At 38.3% G+C, this 18,776-nt stretch overlaps 2 protein-coding genes across 2 annotated transcripts; both read left to right on the forward strand.

Moving 5' to 3' along the window:
• The first annotated feature begins 307 nt into the window (after positions 1-307).
• Positions 308-8,625, forward strand: rnd1a (Rho family GTPase 1a). The gene is made up of 5 exons (XM_079477488.1): positions 308-552; positions 821-908; positions 5,359-5,468; positions 5,547-5,681; positions 5,759-8,625. Exons 1-5 carry the CDS (start codon positions 433-435, stop codon positions 6,002-6,004), a joined length of 699 nt encoding a protein of 232 aa, XP_079333614.1. The 5' UTR covers positions 308-432; the 3' UTR covers positions 6,005-8,625.
• Positions 8,626-14,403: 5,778 nt separating this feature from the next.
• Positions 14,404-18,772, forward strand: prim1 (DNA primase subunit 1). Its single transcript, XM_079478489.1, has 13 exons — positions 14,404-14,891; positions 15,123-15,280; positions 15,631-15,737; positions 15,815-15,888; positions 15,978-16,114; positions 16,206-16,264; positions 16,890-16,999; positions 17,169-17,260; positions 17,356-17,491; positions 17,694-17,763; positions 17,876-17,976; positions 18,107-18,205; positions 18,351-18,772. The coding sequence occupies exons 1-13, from the start codon at positions 14,783-14,785 to the stop codon at positions 18,368-18,370; spliced, it is 1,272 nt and encodes a 423-aa protein (XP_079334615.1). The 5' UTR covers positions 14,404-14,782; the 3' UTR covers positions 18,371-18,772.
• The last annotated feature ends 4 nt before the right edge of the window (positions 18,773-18,776 follow it).

Raw genomic sequence — 18,776 nt, forward strand, 5'->3', positions numbered from 1 at the left:
TGGGTCGGCGCAAATATGTTTGGTCACACTTTACATAACTCATGTTATATGTAAACTAATTATTACACATACAAGAACCGAGTTTTTTTCTTCCAGAGATATTAATGCATTTTTTAAGCTTCTCTTTGAACTTTTTAAGAGTCCTGTGTTGTTTATTGTAAGATGTCCGAGACGTTGCGCATTTACATCAGCAAAATCGATACACAGAGTCCGGGTGGGTGGGCGGTGAAACTGGAGCGCGAGCAGCAGAGCGCAGCGCTGATTGGATGGCAGAGCTGTATAAATTGTCGCAGTGCCGTACTTCCCTCTTTCGTGGTGATTTAACCCAAAGTCCAATGCGGTGTGAACATACTGAACAGGACCGTTATACGAAAGTGCCGGCGCATACAGGACTGGTCTGGCGTCACTGTTAACTTGACCGTCTTGTTTAAAATGAAGGAGCGGAGGACCAGCCAGCCTTTGGTAATGCGTTGTAAACTGGTTTTGGTGGGAGACGTGCAGTGCGGGAAAACCGCAATGTTGCAAGTGTTGGCCAAGGACTGTTACCCTGAGGTATGTCGTCCTCTCTCTCTCGTGCACTGGTTCATTGGATATATTTAAAAAGAGATGTGCCTGGGATATTTTAAAGAATATTCTTGCTTATTTGAGCATGCGATGTAATATGTATAAGAATGTGTTTGATTACGCATTGATGTTGCGCACGTGTTGAATCTATAAAACCAACACCTCTGCAACAAGCAATCACAAATTGTTAACACACCCTGTATTACACCAATCTGTCATTTTGCTGCGTCTGTCATTGGTCTTGTGTCGTTTGCAGACGTACGTCCCGACAGTGTTTGAGAACTACACAGCTGGACTGGACTTGGAGGAGCAGCGCGTGGAGCTCAGTTTATGGGACACGTCAGGTGAGAGAGAGTGATGGGCTGTCACCTTTATAATAATCAAAATGGTTTACTACACATCGTAGCATGCATACAGATTAACAAACGAGCAGTATAACGCGTCAAGGACCGCTGGTTGATAACATATTTAGGCAGTGACGTACATTATTTTGCTAAAGAATGACGTCATAATAACTTTCTCTCTATACGCTCTCTTAGTCACTGTTATCTCGACGAGATTTCTCGTTTGTCCTTGTACTTTTTCCACATGTCAAAACTAATTTGACTATGTTTCATTTAATCTTGACATTTGGATTAGTACAGCGTTTTGTCATTTTATGTAGCAGCGGTCGGGAACATAAAAGTTAGTCTGGATTTGAGTCATGTTTGTTTCTTACCATTTTTGTAAGAATGATTGGCAATGTCAGATAATCCATATGGTGATTTAACGGATCCTAATACCTTTTAGCCACCTTATACAGTATGTTTATATACTGTACATTTGTGGATTCATGACTTGACAGTATTGTTAAAGTAGTAGAGGTCCACCAGTCGGACATTATAGGAAGACACCTGAGAGCCCTTTTCAAGCATCAGATGTGTGGCAGTGGCAATCTCCACATTCTCAGGGTCAGAGAAGATATCTGAGCTCTTACTGAAAGAACTTCAAGGTTTAACCGTTTTTAATGTCTCACTGTGACATTAAATTGAAATTGAAGCCTGTGATGGTGTGGTAGTGATATTGTCCTTTCTGAAGTGGATTGGTGAGGTTTGCTCTTTTCAAGGCTCTTACATTAGATTTGTCATATGAAAGAGCCGTTGGTTTAAGGAATGTTTAGTCTGTGTGTTTGTGCAAGCTTTTGATTATGAGGCTCATTAAGATTAGATTGGTAGCAGAGAGCTGTGGTTCAATGACAGATAACTGAGGCTTCTGCAGAATGTTCTAGTCTTATTCATTATGTTTGGGTTTTTAAGGTTCTATCGAGATGATAAAAACGCTTCTCTCCTCAAAATGATTAGTTCCCAGTTATTTGAAAACAAACTCTCTCTCTCTGGCTTTTTCTGTGTTCCATATCTTTGATTTGCTCCAGTATTATTCCGTTTTGGTTAGAGAGTGTATCAAATAAAACCGACTTGAGTTTGTTTCAATTCTAGAAACTATTTTGAATTAGTTTGCAGTCTGTGTATTAAAACTAAAATATGTGCGTCCTCTTGTGACCTGAAATCTATTACAGATCCAAGTTTTTATACAACACAAAGCATGAATATATTTTCTTGATTTAAACTTGTATTCTGAATGTATTCTGACTCTAAAGAAGAATGGAACTAAAGAGTGCTTCCTGTTCATACTTTAGCTCAAGGTGTTTCCTGCTATGCATTTAGCTAAACACGAATTTATAAGAACACTGCAGTGGAATTTCCCTTGTAGTCACAGTGACCCAGGAAAGTGACACGAAATCCAGTGAATCCAGATCAGAAGTGAAAAGGAAACTGTGTATTTTCTTACATTCTTGCATTAAAGATCACAGTTTGGGAAAGCCAACCATCAAGCAACACCAATCTATCCATCTTAAATGGATAGTTCATCCCAAAAATAAAAATCTTGTAATTCTATTGCTCATGTATTTCAATTTTGTATATGACTCTTTCTTTTGTGAAACACATAAGAAGATTCTAAGAAATGTCTTTTTGTGTTCATAAAGTGGAAGTCAATAAGGGCCAATGTTGTTGGGCTACCAACATTTTTCAAAATATCTTCATTTATATTTTGAAGGAGAAAGTCATACAGGTTTGAAATAACATGAGCGTCAGAAAATGTCGAAAGAGTGAACTATCCCTTTAAGCCAGCTAGGCTGTTAATTGTGTACTGCCCTTGTTGGTGTGCGGGAGGAACGTTGGCAGAGCGGCAGAGGCTCGCACACCACACACAAACACTCATCAGAAATGTGAACAAACACCCTCTAATCGCAACTAATTACATAGGCTTTATTGATTTGCTCGTCTGGCTCTCTGCTGCTTCAGGCATCTCTTCACTAGCTCTCCAGATCAAAGAGCACAAAACCATCAGAGGTTACAGCCAAGCCTTTGACACATTCTGGAGAGGGCCACTTCTCCAGCTCTTATTATTTGAAATCTGTTTGAGTACAGTATGCAAAATCTGTTTTTCGAATAGCACATGAGGTCAAGTGGGAGGAGCAATTAGGTCCCATGAGAAAGATGAAGGGAGACGTTTTACTATCGAGTTTCACAACTACATACAGTGGGTCAAATAAGTATTTGATACACTGCCGAAGTTTTCCCACTTACAAAGAATGGAGAGATCGTTAATTTTCATCGAAGGTACACCTCAATTGTCAGAGACGGAATGTAAAACAATCCAGAATATCACATTGTATTTTTTTTTAAATAATTAATTTCCATTTTATTGCATGAAATAACTATTTGATCACCTACCAACCAGCAAGAATTCTGGCTCTCAGAACCTTTTTGTTTAGCTTTGAGAAGCCTTCCTGTCCTCCACCCATTAACTGTATTAATTGCACCTGTTTTAACTTGTTACCGGTATAAAAGACACCTGTCCACACACTCAATCAATCAGACTCCAATCTCTACACTATGGGCAAGACCAAAGAGCTGTCTAAGGGCACAAGGGACAAAATTGTAGACCTGCACAAGGCTGGGATGGGCTACAGGACAATAAGCAAACAGCTTGGTGTGAAGGCAACAACTGTTGGTGCAATTAATAGAAAATGGAAGAAATTCAAGATGACTGTCAATATCCCCTGGACTGGGGCTCCATGCAAGATCTTGCCTCTTGGAGTGTCAATGATCCTGAGAAAGGTGAGGGATGAGCCTAGAACTACACGGGAGGACATGGTCGATGATCTGAGGAGTGCTGGGTCTCAATGGTTACCATTAGTAACACACTACACCGCCATGGATTAAAATCCTCCAGCGCGCGCAAGGTCCCCCTGTTCAAGCCAGCACATGTCCAGTCCCGTCTGAAGTTTGCCAAAGACCATTTGGACGATCCAGCATAGGTTTGGGAGAAGGTTATGTGGTCAGATGAGACCAAAATATAACTTTTTGGTATAAACTCTACTCACCGTGTTTGGAGGAAGAAGGATGAGTACAATCCCAAGAACACCATCCCAACCGTGGGGGTGGAAACATCATGCTTTGGGGGTGCTTTTCTGAAAAGGGGACAGGCGACTGCACCGTATTGAGGGGAGGATGGATGGGGCCATGTATCGCAAGATTTCCCTCAGTAAGAGCATTGAAGATGGGTTGTGGCTGGGTCTTTCCAGCATGACAATGACTCCAAACACAAAGCCAGGGCAACTAAGGAGTGGATCCATAAGAAGCATTTCCAGGTCCTGGAGTGGCCTAGCCAGTCTCCAGACCTGAACCCAATAGAAAATCTATGGAGGGAGCTGAAACTCTGTGCTGCCCAGCGACAGCCCCAAACCTGAAACATCTGGAGAAGAGCTGTATGGAGTAGTGGACCAAAATCCCTTGTGCAGTGTGTGTAAACCTGGTCAAGAACTAAAGGAAACATCTGACCTCTGTAATTGTAAACAATGGTTTCTGTACCAAATATTAAGTTCTATTTTTCTATTGTATCAAATACTTATTTCATGCAATAAAATGGAAATTAATTATTTTAAAATCATACAACATGATTTTCTGGATTTTGTTTTACATTGTCTCTCACAGTTGAGATTTATCTACGATGAAAATTACAGATCTCTCCATTCTTTGTAAGTGGGAAAATTTGAAAAATTGGCAGCGTGTCAAAACATTTGCCCCACTGTATAACAATAACCCCTCATACAGACACATCATTCAGTCTTCTGCAAAATGTCCTAAACAGTGTAGTCTCTATTGTAGAGTAGACTAAATAAATTAGCATTGAGTGCAGATTCATAATGTCACTTTGGCCATGTTCCAGCCACTATAACCTAGTTAGCTGACTACCTGTAAAGGAGTATTACGTGACCAACTCACCCAACACCCAACAATCTAGACTCGAAACTCGCTAATCAGCACAAAATACAGAGTAGAGATTAATATTGGGTGAAACGCATCTTTAATGGACTAGCATTTTTTTTCTATCGACCTACTAGAGTCATATTAGTGTTTATGTGAACATCCTTCAATGCCGTTGCCATAGTTACGGAATGAGATGAGGTTTAATGTGCGGAAGGGGACAAGACCTCCTCGGGCAACTCACTCTGTCAATACAGGAATCTCTGAGAATCGCCCACACACATGCACACACCTATCGTGAGTAGTGCCATACATTTAGCTTTTATTTAAATGATTATTGTATATTTTTATTGTGTTATAAACACAAATCTCCTTCACAAAACTTTCATAATGTCAATTATTTATTCCTTACTAAATTATTAAGTTAAACGTCTGGATTCATTAAGTGTGCCATTATTTAACTTTGTTGCGTTTGCTACTGCAGGTTCGCCATATTACGATAACGTCAGGCCTCTCTGCTACAGTGACGCAGATGCTGTTCTGCTGTGCTTCGAAATAAGTCGTCCTGACACCGTCGAAAGTGCCCTGAAAAAGGTGATGCACCTTACATTGTTGGTTTCCAAAGCACTTTATTGGCAGGTATGCCAACATAATGTCTCCATCTATCCACAGTGGAAAGCAGAAATTATGGATTTCTGTCCCAGTACACGCATAATTCTGGTTGGCTGCAAGACGGACCTCCGCACAGATGTTTGCACACTAATGGAGTTGTCCAATCAGAGACTGACACCCATTTCTCATGAACAGGTTAGTTTTTCACACCCTCCCTTTGTAAACCTCACTGTGTTCTGTTGCCTTTTGTCATTGTCTTTTCACCCCCCCAGGGTACCTTGCTAGCAAAACAGGTAGGAGCGGAGTTGTACCTGGAATGTTCCGCATTCACATCAGAAAAGAGCATCCACAGCGTGTTCCGCTTGGCAGCACTCACGTGTCTCAACAAACTGCAGCCGCCTGTGAAGCAAAGCCCAACACGCCGACTCTCCAAACGCCTCCTTCACCTGCCCAGCAAGCCGGAGCTCCTGACTTCATCTTTCAGCAAACAAAGAACCAAGAGCTGCTCCATCATGTGAGCCCAAATATGTCGCTCTAGCTCCGACAACACATTTTTCGCTCCTAGAGAGGGATTGGTTAGGGGGTTTAAGAGGAGGGGAGGTCATGGCCTTTCGTGACCCCTCCCTCTCTCTATATTTTTGTTCTTCCGTTCTGACACCCCACCTACAAACACACTCATCCCTACGTCAAAGAGCAGATGCCGCTGTTAAGAGTTTCCCTTTACCAGCGTATGGCTTCACATGTACTGCATTTTGTATTAATGATCAATCAGACAAAGGAAGGATTATTGGAAATGAACGTGTGAAACTTTTTCAAGTTAGTGTTATTTGTAAAAGTGTATACGAGTATGAAAGTAGGGAATGAACTGTGAACATAAGCTAATATTCAAAGTAAGAGGGTGCGATTCTATTTATGCACTTTAGTGGATGCGAGACGAACTGGATGAAAGCAGATGATTGAATACAAGTTGGTGTTAGTGGCCATTTCAATACATGATTAAGCTATGCTTGCTGAGGTCAAAAACTCTGAGCGTGGGCACTGATTTACAACAATACAGATGAAATGTCATTAAAGAAAGAGGGTAGAAGCTAAACAAGACTGGACAGAAATATGAGGATGCTTATAAATTTGTAGCTAGACAAAGCTTCGAATCACACTTGTGGGATCCAAATGTGTAGGAGATGCTGACGCACAATTCTTCAGTCTCTCTCTCTTTACCAAAGCCCTTCATAACACTAGAGAGTGGGTCATACATCTCAGTCAATTGGGTAAAGTCCTGCATTGCCTTTTTGAGACAGGATTGCCCTACAGAGCAAAACACACAAAAGTTATTGCCCATTCCAGCTGTGGAGGGCTTGTTTTTACTTTCTCTGAAGTAATTTTAAAGACGGGCTGAGAGGATTAGGGACAGACGGGATAAGAGATTACTACAAGACGGGTCAGTCCCCCAAAATTGATCAATGTTACATAAGTATTTAAAATGTGCCTGTTGATGCACTTTGAGTATTTTTCACTGCACTTTCTACAGTAATCGTAAAATCTGCCCCAACCATAAATAATTTGGTTTAACTCTAATGTCTTCCTTTACATGTAGTGAGGCTCAATACTAAAGTGCATTAAAATTTGGGAAGTTTGGGATACACATTTGGTCATCTCACTGTCAAAGACGACTAAACCTCCCTGTAGTAATCTCTGTTTTAAATCATGCTATCCCTGGTTGCGTAATGCTTAATCGTAAAATGACAAAATCCTCAGTTTGGTTTTATAAATGGCTGTGTATAAAATTAATTGAGAGCTCCAAGCTAGGGCATTACAAGGAATAGGACAGAATCAGTTGTTCATACAATTTAAAATGATCACTGCTGATTTGGGAATAAATTATTATGTATCAAATTTCTAAAATGATCAGTTTTTCACTACACTGAAATCATGGGGTTCGTCTTTGTGCTCTCATGAATATTGCTATTTAACAGCCATCAAAAAAGAAGCTCATTCTAAAAGCCTGACAACAAAAGCTAACTCTGTTCGATCATGAAATTATATTCTGACATCTATGAGTAAACAGCCCTATTGAATGCTAACCCAAATATTTGGATGATGTTGAAGTCTACCATTTGTAGCACCTAAAGTTGAGAAGAGAAGACATTTGGATAGTGTGCGAGAGTGAACAGAAAAGAGAGTAGATATAAACTGGACCTGCCTTAATAGCACCTCTGAACTTCTTCATTTTGATTTCATTTACTTCCTAAGTATACATAAGCCTACATCATATGCTATAGAATCACAAATTTTACACTGTTGCCCAGCAACAGAGAAGCAAGATAAGGTGGACTGTCTGAAACCACCCAAGAATGTCAAAGAGAAAATACAGGAAACAGTTCTCTCACTGTAGCTTAAAGCAATGGCTGTACAGATAAAGTCACCATGACAATATGTGATGCACCTCACACGCCATTATCTAGATATACATTTGTTACTGTTGTCTTATTTAGTAGCACTCTTATATGTTATACGTTTGATGTGGTGGACCTCCACAACTTCCTGGACATTAATGTCGTAAATAATAATTTTTGTACAACCCTTTAAAATAATGTCTGTGAATCAAACAATTGAAAAACAGACAGTATGACTGTGTCAAATTTTATGTGTATAACTTATTCATGAAAAGTTGATTATTGATGGTTCTGTTTGATTTCCTCAGTTTCAGACAATCTATTTTATATTGAATATTGTTTATTGATTTTGTTCCTTGTCTCATGTGTCTTAAATGAATTAAAACCTACATTTGGTCAGAAAATATAACTGTTCATATTTATTTTCATATAGTCGGAAGCAAAATCTTCAGTCAGCTCTTCTAATGCAATCTTTGAAGTCAAACAAGACAAGGTATTTTAGACAGATTAATCGTCCCCAATCAGCTCCATATGGTCAAATAAAATTCATATTCTGCTATAGAATATTTGTGATTAAACTGGAGTGCCATATGTTCAGCTCTTTCACTGAACTATTAAGTCAAGACAACATTGATCGTCCACAGCTTAAAAGCGAGACTGCAATTTTACAGAAACCCTTGAAAGTTAAAATGTCATAAAGAGCCAGGAAATAGCAGTGAAGCTTTAAAATAAAGATGGATGAAAGCAAACCAACAGTCTCAGAATGCTTTGGTAAAGAGCTCCTGGCTGTTTCTCTCTTTCTCTATGCTCTCTAAAGCAATGTTGAACCGTCATCTAAGACAAAAAACACTTTGTGGAGAGTCTTATTCTTCTCAGTTACCTTCTCAGATTTAAAAAAAAACACACATGCAGGCTTCTTAACACTAGACACTGTGACTTCAGTGCTTCCAATGATATACATTATGATGATTATGAGCACTTTTAGAATGTGGGTTTTTAAAGGTGTTATTTTAATACACTTTTTCTTAGCTTGTGATATTATTAACTTTCACATAGTAATATTAACTGAGGAACAAATGACACCACAAAGTCTCAAACTGTTTTTTTAAGCCCAGTCAACCCAGTAAATCGATCTCAATAACTGTCTGTATACACACTATCTCCAGTGCAACTGCAGGCCGTGTGGCCTTAGGAAAAATGACTGAATTTAATTAGCGTAATAATTATATTCACATATTAGCATAAACAATGTGGAACATCTCAATTCACATCCTACATTTACAACTAGATAAAACTGTACAAAAAACAAGGACAAATGTGTTAAAGTAAAATGTGCCCAGCTTATTTATTCAGCATTGACAACCGAACACATGCATCTTTCCTCTTGGGTGTACTTCATGCCAAAACCCATGAGGTACACCCAACCCCCATTATCACTCCCTCCTACAACGGACACACACATGCACGTACAGTGCATCACGATGAACCCCTGAGGTATGCTGATAACGAATGAGCATATTTGGCTGTTTAATTGGCCAACCATGATTTTACGGCATCTGGGTCCCTGAGCCAGAGAGGGGCGAGGGTGTATGTGTTTAGACAGGTCAGGGCGGCTGTGTGTCTGGAGCCTACAGTTAAATCAGAAACCAGGTTGTCTGCTCGTTACAGCTGAAAATTTAGGTCAAAGAACATGTTTTAGAAAATAATCTGACCTAGTTTTACTGTCCAGATGTCCCACGCTCGGGCTCAGGTGTTTAATTTTGGATTGACCCCCGTTTGTTGAGCCATAATTACTAAAAAAAGAACACAATACAAAACAATAAAACATGTAAACATAATAAAAAACATGATTTAAAAAAGGGAGTTCTCCGTTATCTCAGTTTTGGAACCAAACTCTTCATATACATACACAAGTGTACATGCATAGGTACACACACATACTGTATGTACATATAGACCAAATAATTGATGTTCCAGCCTTGCATAACTGAATATGTTTTAGGTTTAAATAAATTCCAAGTTTAAGATTAAAAGTCTTCATGGGGGGCACAAAGGGATGCACCCTACAAACTTACAAAAAAAGTTTGCCATGCCTCATAATATGTACATCATAAGAAATATATTTTTATATCTAATTATAATTATATTAAACTGACAAAAAAAATGTAGTTGCATTTCTTTAAACTTATTAAAATAATTATTTTGATGAGAATTGAAAAACATGTGTCAACATGATTTAAAGAGCTCATCATTTTTAACAGTGTTATGATGATTTAATTAAATTTAGTGCTGAGCTGGTTTGGTTGTCTATAAAAAACTGAGCCCCTTACTGAGAAACTAAATGTATATAGAAACTTATAGAAAAAATGACTTCTACAGCTTATAAGCTCTCTCAAGTAAAATGCAAGCTATTGTAGCTAATATAGCTAGACATGAGTAAACAAACTGTCCACCCCTGATCTGGCAATACCCGTTTTGTTTTGATCGTGTGCTGCTCTTAAAGGGATAGTTCCCCAAAAATGAAAATAGTGTAGTTGTTCCTATAGGGTAGTCACGGTACCATAAACTTGTCGTATGATACTACACTAGCTGAAGTATCTCGATACCAAGTAGTATCACGATGCTGTGCCATGTTCATAATTCAAATCTATACAAAATGATGTAGATGAAACATTTTGTATTGACTTTAGTTAACTGTATTATACTTTGTGATGATGAGCAATAGTGTTGGTTTTTTAAATAAATTCGTCCAAGACCACCACTGACCCATGTTTCTTTTTGTCCATATTGTTGTTGATAATACCTACACACACACAACTGTACAAACACACAATATGTACTGTAGTAATTGGATAAATTGTAGCAAATAATACTTAAATATGTACTATGGTAAGACTCAAAAACACTAGTGTCTATGAGTTTTAGTAGTTTACTGTAGTTAATACTAAAGTACGATAGATACATTTTCACGTGGGAACTAATTCAAATGTGGGACAAATTTCATTGATACAGCAGTCTTAATAAAGGGAAATATAGGCTTACTTTAAATGCAGAACTAAGGTGGTGTAAAGTTTGATCAACTCGTTCAAAACGCAAATTTTAATAATTATCTCGTCCGAGTCATTCAAAACACACATTAATTTAGGAGATAAACACCGCAAAAGGTGTAAGTGTTCAAATTAATATTAATGCGCAACATTAAGTACGGTACTATACTACCGTTTCAAAAATAGAGAGGCATCGCGGGTATTTAGAGCTTTAGCATCACGATGCTACCATAGCACCGGTACACTGTGCAAACCTAGTTCCTACCATAGTAGAAAAAATGTGGTGGTCAATGGCGCCCCACAACTGTCTGTCAGCAACATTCTTCCAATTATCTTTCTTTATGTACAGCTGAATAAAGAAACGTTTAATGTTTGGAAAAACTAGAGGGTGAGTAATTCATGACAGAATTTTCATTTTTGGGTGTACTGTCCCTTTAAAGAGAAAACCCTCAAAGTCAAGCAAAGCCTTGATTCTATTCAGCCACAGCCTTGTGTACCTGTGAGGAGAGAGTTTGTGAGAGGACTAGATATAAAACACGTATTCTCTTTGACTTTACTGTGACAGACAACCTATTTACTGCAGAAGAAATGTAGTCATAGCAACTGTAAAGTCTTGGCGAGAAAGCGCCTGCCTGTTGGTTCGCGTTGTGTTAGAAATGAAAACAGATTTACTAAGTGGTGACGGAAAAGATGGTACGAAATGAAGTATTAAACATCTCTCATATGAACATACACAATACATTCTGTATGAGAATGGCACGTAGGTGCTGGTCGGGCACTGATCAAGAGGGCATTTTAATTAACACCTGTGCCCTCCCTTTATCCTGAATCTAAACGGTAACCACGCAATCCTTCCATTCAATGACATGATCAGTAATTCACTTGATTTAAATGACCACCAAAACAGTGATCACTAGATAGCATACTATTGCTTAATGCTCTTAGACAGCTGTTGTCGTCTGATCTACCATCAGTAACTGATGTCACCTGTAACATCACGTTTCAAACTCAAAACTCACAGTCTATTGACAACAAAGCAGGCAGTAAGCATATCCTCCTCAGATGTCTAAAAGTGTGTCAGAGCCTGTCTCGCCTGCACAAACCGCCCTCAACAGTCTGCATGCTTCAGCACCTGCTTTATAGGAACTTCTTTTCCTCCTCCGACGGAAGGGCTTATAAAGGAAAGCCTGGCTTTGAGATTTTCCGCAGAGGGAAGAGTCACTTCCACCCACACACGGAGAACACCAGGTCTGGAGGAGGATATGAGCTCAACAATAGAGACTCTTCTGTCGGTGGATTTCCGCTCTTCAAGTCCTGAGATGCTTTACCCTGTCGCCCAGATAACACCCTTCCCCTCTCGTGCCTCTACCAGCCCCTGCCATTGTTATTAGACAAACTTTAAAGTCTATTTCTGTCACAACTCATCGAGTAAAGAAGGTGGTTAAGGTACACCGACAACCTTATTTTATCTCTGCCCATCACAGAGACTCCATTCATTTATTTATTTATTTATTTATTTAGCCACATTAGTCACACCAGTGTAACAAAAAGATTTTAAAATTGCAATTTAATAACAATTGGATAAACTGGATGATGACAATTTAAATCTGCTTTCTGTAAAAAATAAACCTTAAACCTTACCTCTGTTTGAGATAACAGAGACCACGCATACTGTAAATAACATGAGTAATATGAATTTTTATATACCAAATATAAGATTTGGGTTTTCTTACTGATGCACACTTTATAATAATCTATCAGTGGAAAATATCTATTTGTTTTTTATTATATTTTTATAAAAAGTACAGCTACTAATTTGTACACTTGTAAAAAATGCAGGTTTGCTTCGTGATACATCAGAGGGTAAAGCTTCAATAGCTGCCAAATGGATTTTTGATTAGGTTAGAAAATGTAATGAAAAGGATTTAATAGAAATAATGCATTTGAAGAGTGTGTCTGTGTGTGTGCGATGGCCGATCCCAACAATTCAACAGGATTATTAAACATAACAAATTATGTTTATTTGAAAATGTATAAATGCCGAACGTTTTCTGTGATGGTTAGGTTTTGGGATTGGATTACGGGATGGCAATAGAATATACTGTTTGTCCAGTATAAAAGTCCCCACAATGTATAGAAACGTGTGTGTGTGTGTATACGTGTGTACCTGGTTACATTATGGATTCTGTTGCTACACTAATATTACGTCTTCAAACGCATATAGAGTGAATGCAAAGGCCTGTATATATTGAAAATGACTGAAAAAGCAAACTCACTTTACTTGTCTCCCCGTGTTAGCAAAACTCAATTTGCTTAGAAGTTGCTAGCATACATTGTCAAATACAGGCGTTGCTAGCATACATTGTCAAATACATCGTACTTGATGATGACAGAATAAAAATTCTGTCATCATTTACTTTCATACCTGTATAAATTACTTTATGATGAACACAGAGAACGATATTAGGGAGAATGTTAGCAATTTTCAGTTCTGGAATATCATCGACTACCATAGTAGGAAACATTAAATTGTAGTCAAAGGTGTTCCAGAACTGTTCCTTTCTCAAATCCTTCAAAATATCTCATTTTTGTGTTCAACAGAACAAAAAAGATCAAATATTTTTTTCCCAGAACTGAAAATTGCTTATATTCTTACAAATATATTCCTTTGTGTTTAACAGAACAAATAAATGTGTACAGGTTTGAAACCACCTGAGGGTGAGCAAATGATTACAGAATTGTCTTTTTTGGGGTAAACTAGCCCTTTAACACAACAAAGGCCCAGGGAAAATCCTCCACACACACAACTGTACAAACACACAAAGTATACGCTCCAAACATTTACCTTCATGTGTCTACTGCAGTGCCTGAGAATTCAGCATTAGCACCACGTAGACAACATATGGGAGGTGTGTAGTTGTTTAGCCGGTATTTGAGGATGTTCTGCCCTATGTGGAAAGAAATTAAATGTGTGAGCATTGAATAATTGTAGTGGATCCTTCTTAAAAGGCTTAGTTTAAAGGAACACTTCACCCAAACCTGACATAATTTACTGGCAATCGAGTTGTTCCCAAAATGTATACAATTCTTAGTTCTGTTGAACACGAAGGAAGATATTTTAAAGAACGTTGGAAACTACACCGTTCTGGGGCACCATTGACTACCACCAGTAGTTTTCTCCCTACCCTACGTGAAAGTCAAAAGTGTTTGGTTTCAAACATTCTTCTGAAAATCATTATTTGTGTTCAGTGACCCGAAGAAATGTACACGGGATTAAACACAATTTAAGGGCGAGTCAATTCTGAAAGAATTTTCACTTCTGAGTGAACTATCCCCAAAATGTACTCATTTTATCCAGAACTGTTTTTAGGTATTATCAACAACAATATGGACAAAAATAAACATGGGTAAGTTGTGGTCTTGGACGAATTTATTTAAAAAACCAACACTATAGCTCATCTTGACGTTATGTTCTGTGACTGCAGCGACACCAAACGGAATTGCTCTGTCTGCAGCCCACACCTTCATCCCTCACACACATCTTCCCAACCAACACCTGTGTGTAGTGACTGAACTGCGGTGTCGAGAGGAAATCGGCACGTTTCTGTATACCCCCAAACATCCTCCACCTTATGCCAAAGTTTGCTTTCATTTTCATAAATACGTTGCTTTGGTTCCCATCAGCGGCGCTTTCCGAGCCTAAAGGTGGCAGCAGCGCATGAAACACACGTCGAGACCACGGCGCCACCGAGCGAGATCGAGTGCGTCATTTCCTATTTACGTTCGTTTTCCCGCGCTGTGTGCAGGATCAGCGGGAGAAGTCTGCTGTCATTGAGAATCACTGATCGATATAAACATGCCGATTTCGGATTATGATTCCGCCTGTTTGCCTGACTTGTTACCGCTTTATTATCGCCGCTTATTTCCATTTCCACAGTACTATCGCTGGTTAAGTTATGGTGGTGGTAAGTAAATACATTCACAAATATAACCATGTCGCAGTCTGCATACATTGAGTGAATCACTGAAGCTTGTTTTATTCCGTATTCTGTGTGTTTGCAGTACAAAATATGAAAAGACGTTTTGAGTTGAATGTATTTTAATTCACAAATCAGCAAGACTGACAACCTGCTTTATCACTTCATAATTCAACGTGAGGATTTCTAACCCCATTCTCTGCATTTTGTCTGTTGCAGTGTTTAAAAACTATTTCCAGAATCGTGAATTTTCCTTTACTCTAAAGGATGACATATATGTGAGATATCAGTCATTCAGCACTCAGAATGAGCTGGAGAAAGAGATGCAGAAAATGGTGCCATACAAGATAGACATTGGAGCAGTTTACAGCCACCGGGTGATGAATCTGATTTAACAATATTCCTGTTATTTATCTCGATATACTGTATGTATCATGCGCACTGATGAATAGATAAATGGATCATTGGCAAGATTTACGTAGCATGTTTACAGGGAATGAAACGTTTTATTTCCTGTTATACAGAACATCGTAATGCAATGTACTGTATAAAGTACATAAGTGATTATTTTGCTGTACAAATAATGGTTGAAATGAAATTTCATATATGTAGCTTTGTACCATTTGCTGTGTGATATGATGCTGTTGCCTCATTTGTGAAATAAAGTGGATTTATCAACAGACAGTATGTGTAATGAAGTAATCATAACAGTCTGGTCCTATTACAGCCCAGTCAACATAACACAGTGAAGTCTGGAACTTTCCAGGCCCTGGAGAAAGAGCTGGTGTTTGACATTGACATGACAGATTATGATGATGTCAGAAGTTGCTGCAGGTATACAGATTGAAATACTCTCGTATTCCCTTCATGTTCTGAATATGCACCTAGACGTACTTCTTGATATCTTTCAGTGCTGCTGATATCTGCTTAAAATGTTGGACTCTAATGACCATCGCTATCCGGATTCTGGACCGGGCACTTCGAGGTGTGTAGAACAGATGATAAGGCAGGTGCAACATCAGGACGAATAAAAACGTGGTTTTTAATCAATGCTCTACTACATGTGCGCTTCAGAGGACTTTGGGTTCCATGATCTTATGTGGGTGTACTCTGGTAGAAGAGGAGTGCATTGCTGGGTTTGTGATGATGCTGCTAGGAAGCTCTCAGTGGCTGCGCGGTCCGCTGTGGCAGAGTATCTCAGTTTAGTCAAGGTAAACATCACATAGCTGAATATTGTTTTGAAGTCTTTCACAAAAGTCAGCTCTTTATGTTGTCTTTTAATGATTGTGTCTCTTAACATAGGGCGGTGAGGAGACTGTGAGAAAAGTTATACTCTTGGATCCAATCCATCCTTTCATTAGGTAAAACCTCCATTCATTTACTTTAATATATAGTGACAATTTTATATATTCTTTTTAAGCATGCTGATATCTTTTTGAAAGTGATCAATGTGGAAAATTACAATTGGAATAAATCTGGCTTGAAGTTTACTTCTGGTCTGTGTTGGTTGGTCGGTCTGGCTTGTAGCTTATCATATAACTATTTATATATTATTTAATATATATTCATATTATATTGTATAATAATTGTATTAAATAAATAAATTTATTGAATAATCTTTTTTAATAAATATGTTTTTTAAATGGGTCATCTTTGTTTGTTACATTTAAGTTTAGCCAAGTCACTGTGCTTCTGCTGGCAACCCAAAATATTACTGGCTAGACTTTAAACTTGCTAGCTAATGTAAATAATTAATTTATTTTGCTTGTCAGAAATAATCTACAGGGAATATGTTCTTTGTGGATGTGTACCGGAAGTTAAATTTAGGCCACAGAAGTGTACATGCTCAGTAACATTTGTATATGTTGTTGCTTTGAAACCATCTAGTAGTATCGCTTGCCTGGGGTAGAAAGTTCTGTAAACTGCTTTGGATAAAAACATCTGACAAATGCTTAAATATTTACAATCTTTTCCTCTCTCTCTCAGTCAATCTCTAGCTGTGGTCGAACGCTATTTCCTACAGTACGCCATTGTGGGACAGGACATACTGAGCAGTAAGGAGAGCGTAGACAAAGTGCTCGGTCTTCTACCTGAAGATATCCTTCCATTCTCCCTATAATACATGTTTAGCAGTTATGAACATGTTTCGATTGCACATTGTGCTGGGTTACATTGTGATACTGTACATATTGTCATAAAGATGTGGTCAGTGTATTTCATCATACATAAATCCCAGCTTTGTGTTTTCTTTAAGTTTAACTGCACATATCAGAAAGGAGTTGGTGGATTTTTATCAGGGTGAAAAGAATCCAATGAAGCGATGGGACAAACTCTGCGTTCTGGTCGACCATAAAAAGGTAAATGCGAACACAAACATTGAGAATTTATCAGTGACAGAGAAATTGTTCAGTTTCCCAGGATAATTCCAGTTTGTTTGTCTGTTCATGTGAAGTCGAGCAGTAAGAAGAGTGGTCAGTACTTTGATAAAGAGATCATGCTGCAGTATTGTTACCCACGCCTAGACGTGAATGTCAGTAAAGGAGTCAACCACTTGCTGAAAAGCCCCTTCAGTGTGCACCCTAAGACAGGTGAGACCCCCAAGACTGAAGAGCTGAGAACAGCACTGCATTTTTGCATCTTAGCACAGTATTCTGAACACGTTAAAAGCCTGTTCACATCATGGACTATTACTCTTCTGTATGTATTAGAAGTCGTTCTAAATAAAATAAATTATAGTTACTCCACAACTATAAATGCAAAGTCACTCACCGTCTTCAATTCTGTCCTTAGGTCGAATCTCTGTACCAATAGATCTAAAAGAACTGGACACATTTGATCCATTTGAGGTTCCTACCATAAGGTAAATGCTGAATTTATCTGTGTCCATATTTGTTTTGTCTTTCCGTATATAACTAGTAGTCATGACAATTGCTTTTGCATGATTACTAAAGGACTACTTTGTCTCTTTGTAGTCTTATTTGTGAGGAGCTGGAGAGACCCAGAACAGATGACGCCGAGGAGGATGAAATGAAGGACAATGAGCAAGATGCTGGAGAGCGCCGCAGAATCAGAGGTGAGCAACCATACTCTGTTTCTATGCATGTGAAACTGTTCTAGATTCACACTTTAGTCTTCATGAAGTCACTGAATCTTGGCATGTTTGTAATTATTTGTAAATGTGATTTTTATTAATTTGCATCCAGACTATAAGCGCACCAGCCTGGCCAAGTACGTGAAGGTCTTTGATCGATTTTTGGAGGGATTGGCTCGATCTCGTAAAGGCGAGATGCTGAAGAAGAGTGGTGAGTTTATGAATGTGTCTCTCAGCTTCCATTGGCTTGAATTACTTTAGGATACCGTTTTGTTATTCACTTCAGATCTACATGGGTTGAATGATGGAGATTTTTGTTTGTGACTTAAGTAATATTTCAAATGTGTCTTTTACAGATCTTCAGAAGGAGTTCTAGCACATAACAGCACAAAAACCTGGAGAACACATTTAAACCCAGAAAATATGGACACTGTGATATACGTAGAACCAATGCAATTTTGCTCCAATGTTTCTTTAAAAAGCTGTAAAATATATAAAATGTTGGAACATTTATTTATATGTATAACGCTGTTCTTTTCCTTTTCTAATGGGTTACAATGCGTTTGCTATTTCGTGACACCAGTTCTTTAATTTTTGTAAATGCCATTTTCTGAATTTCTCAGTTTTCTAACCATTTAATAAATATTTTGTTCACAATCTGCTTTCTGGTAGTAATAATGATTTAAATAAGAAATCGAAAATACTACAAATCAGCAGATGTTGTAATAACATTCAGTATTAAATGACCGCTAATGATAGCTATAAACAACAGGCAAGGAATT

Source organism: Barbatula barbatula, assembly GCF_947034865.1.
Source record: "Barbatula barbatula genome assembly, chromosome: 17".
In the NCBI taxonomy this organism is placed as follows: domain Eukaryota; kingdom Metazoa; phylum Chordata; class Actinopteri; order Cypriniformes; family Nemacheilidae; genus Barbatula; species Barbatula barbatula.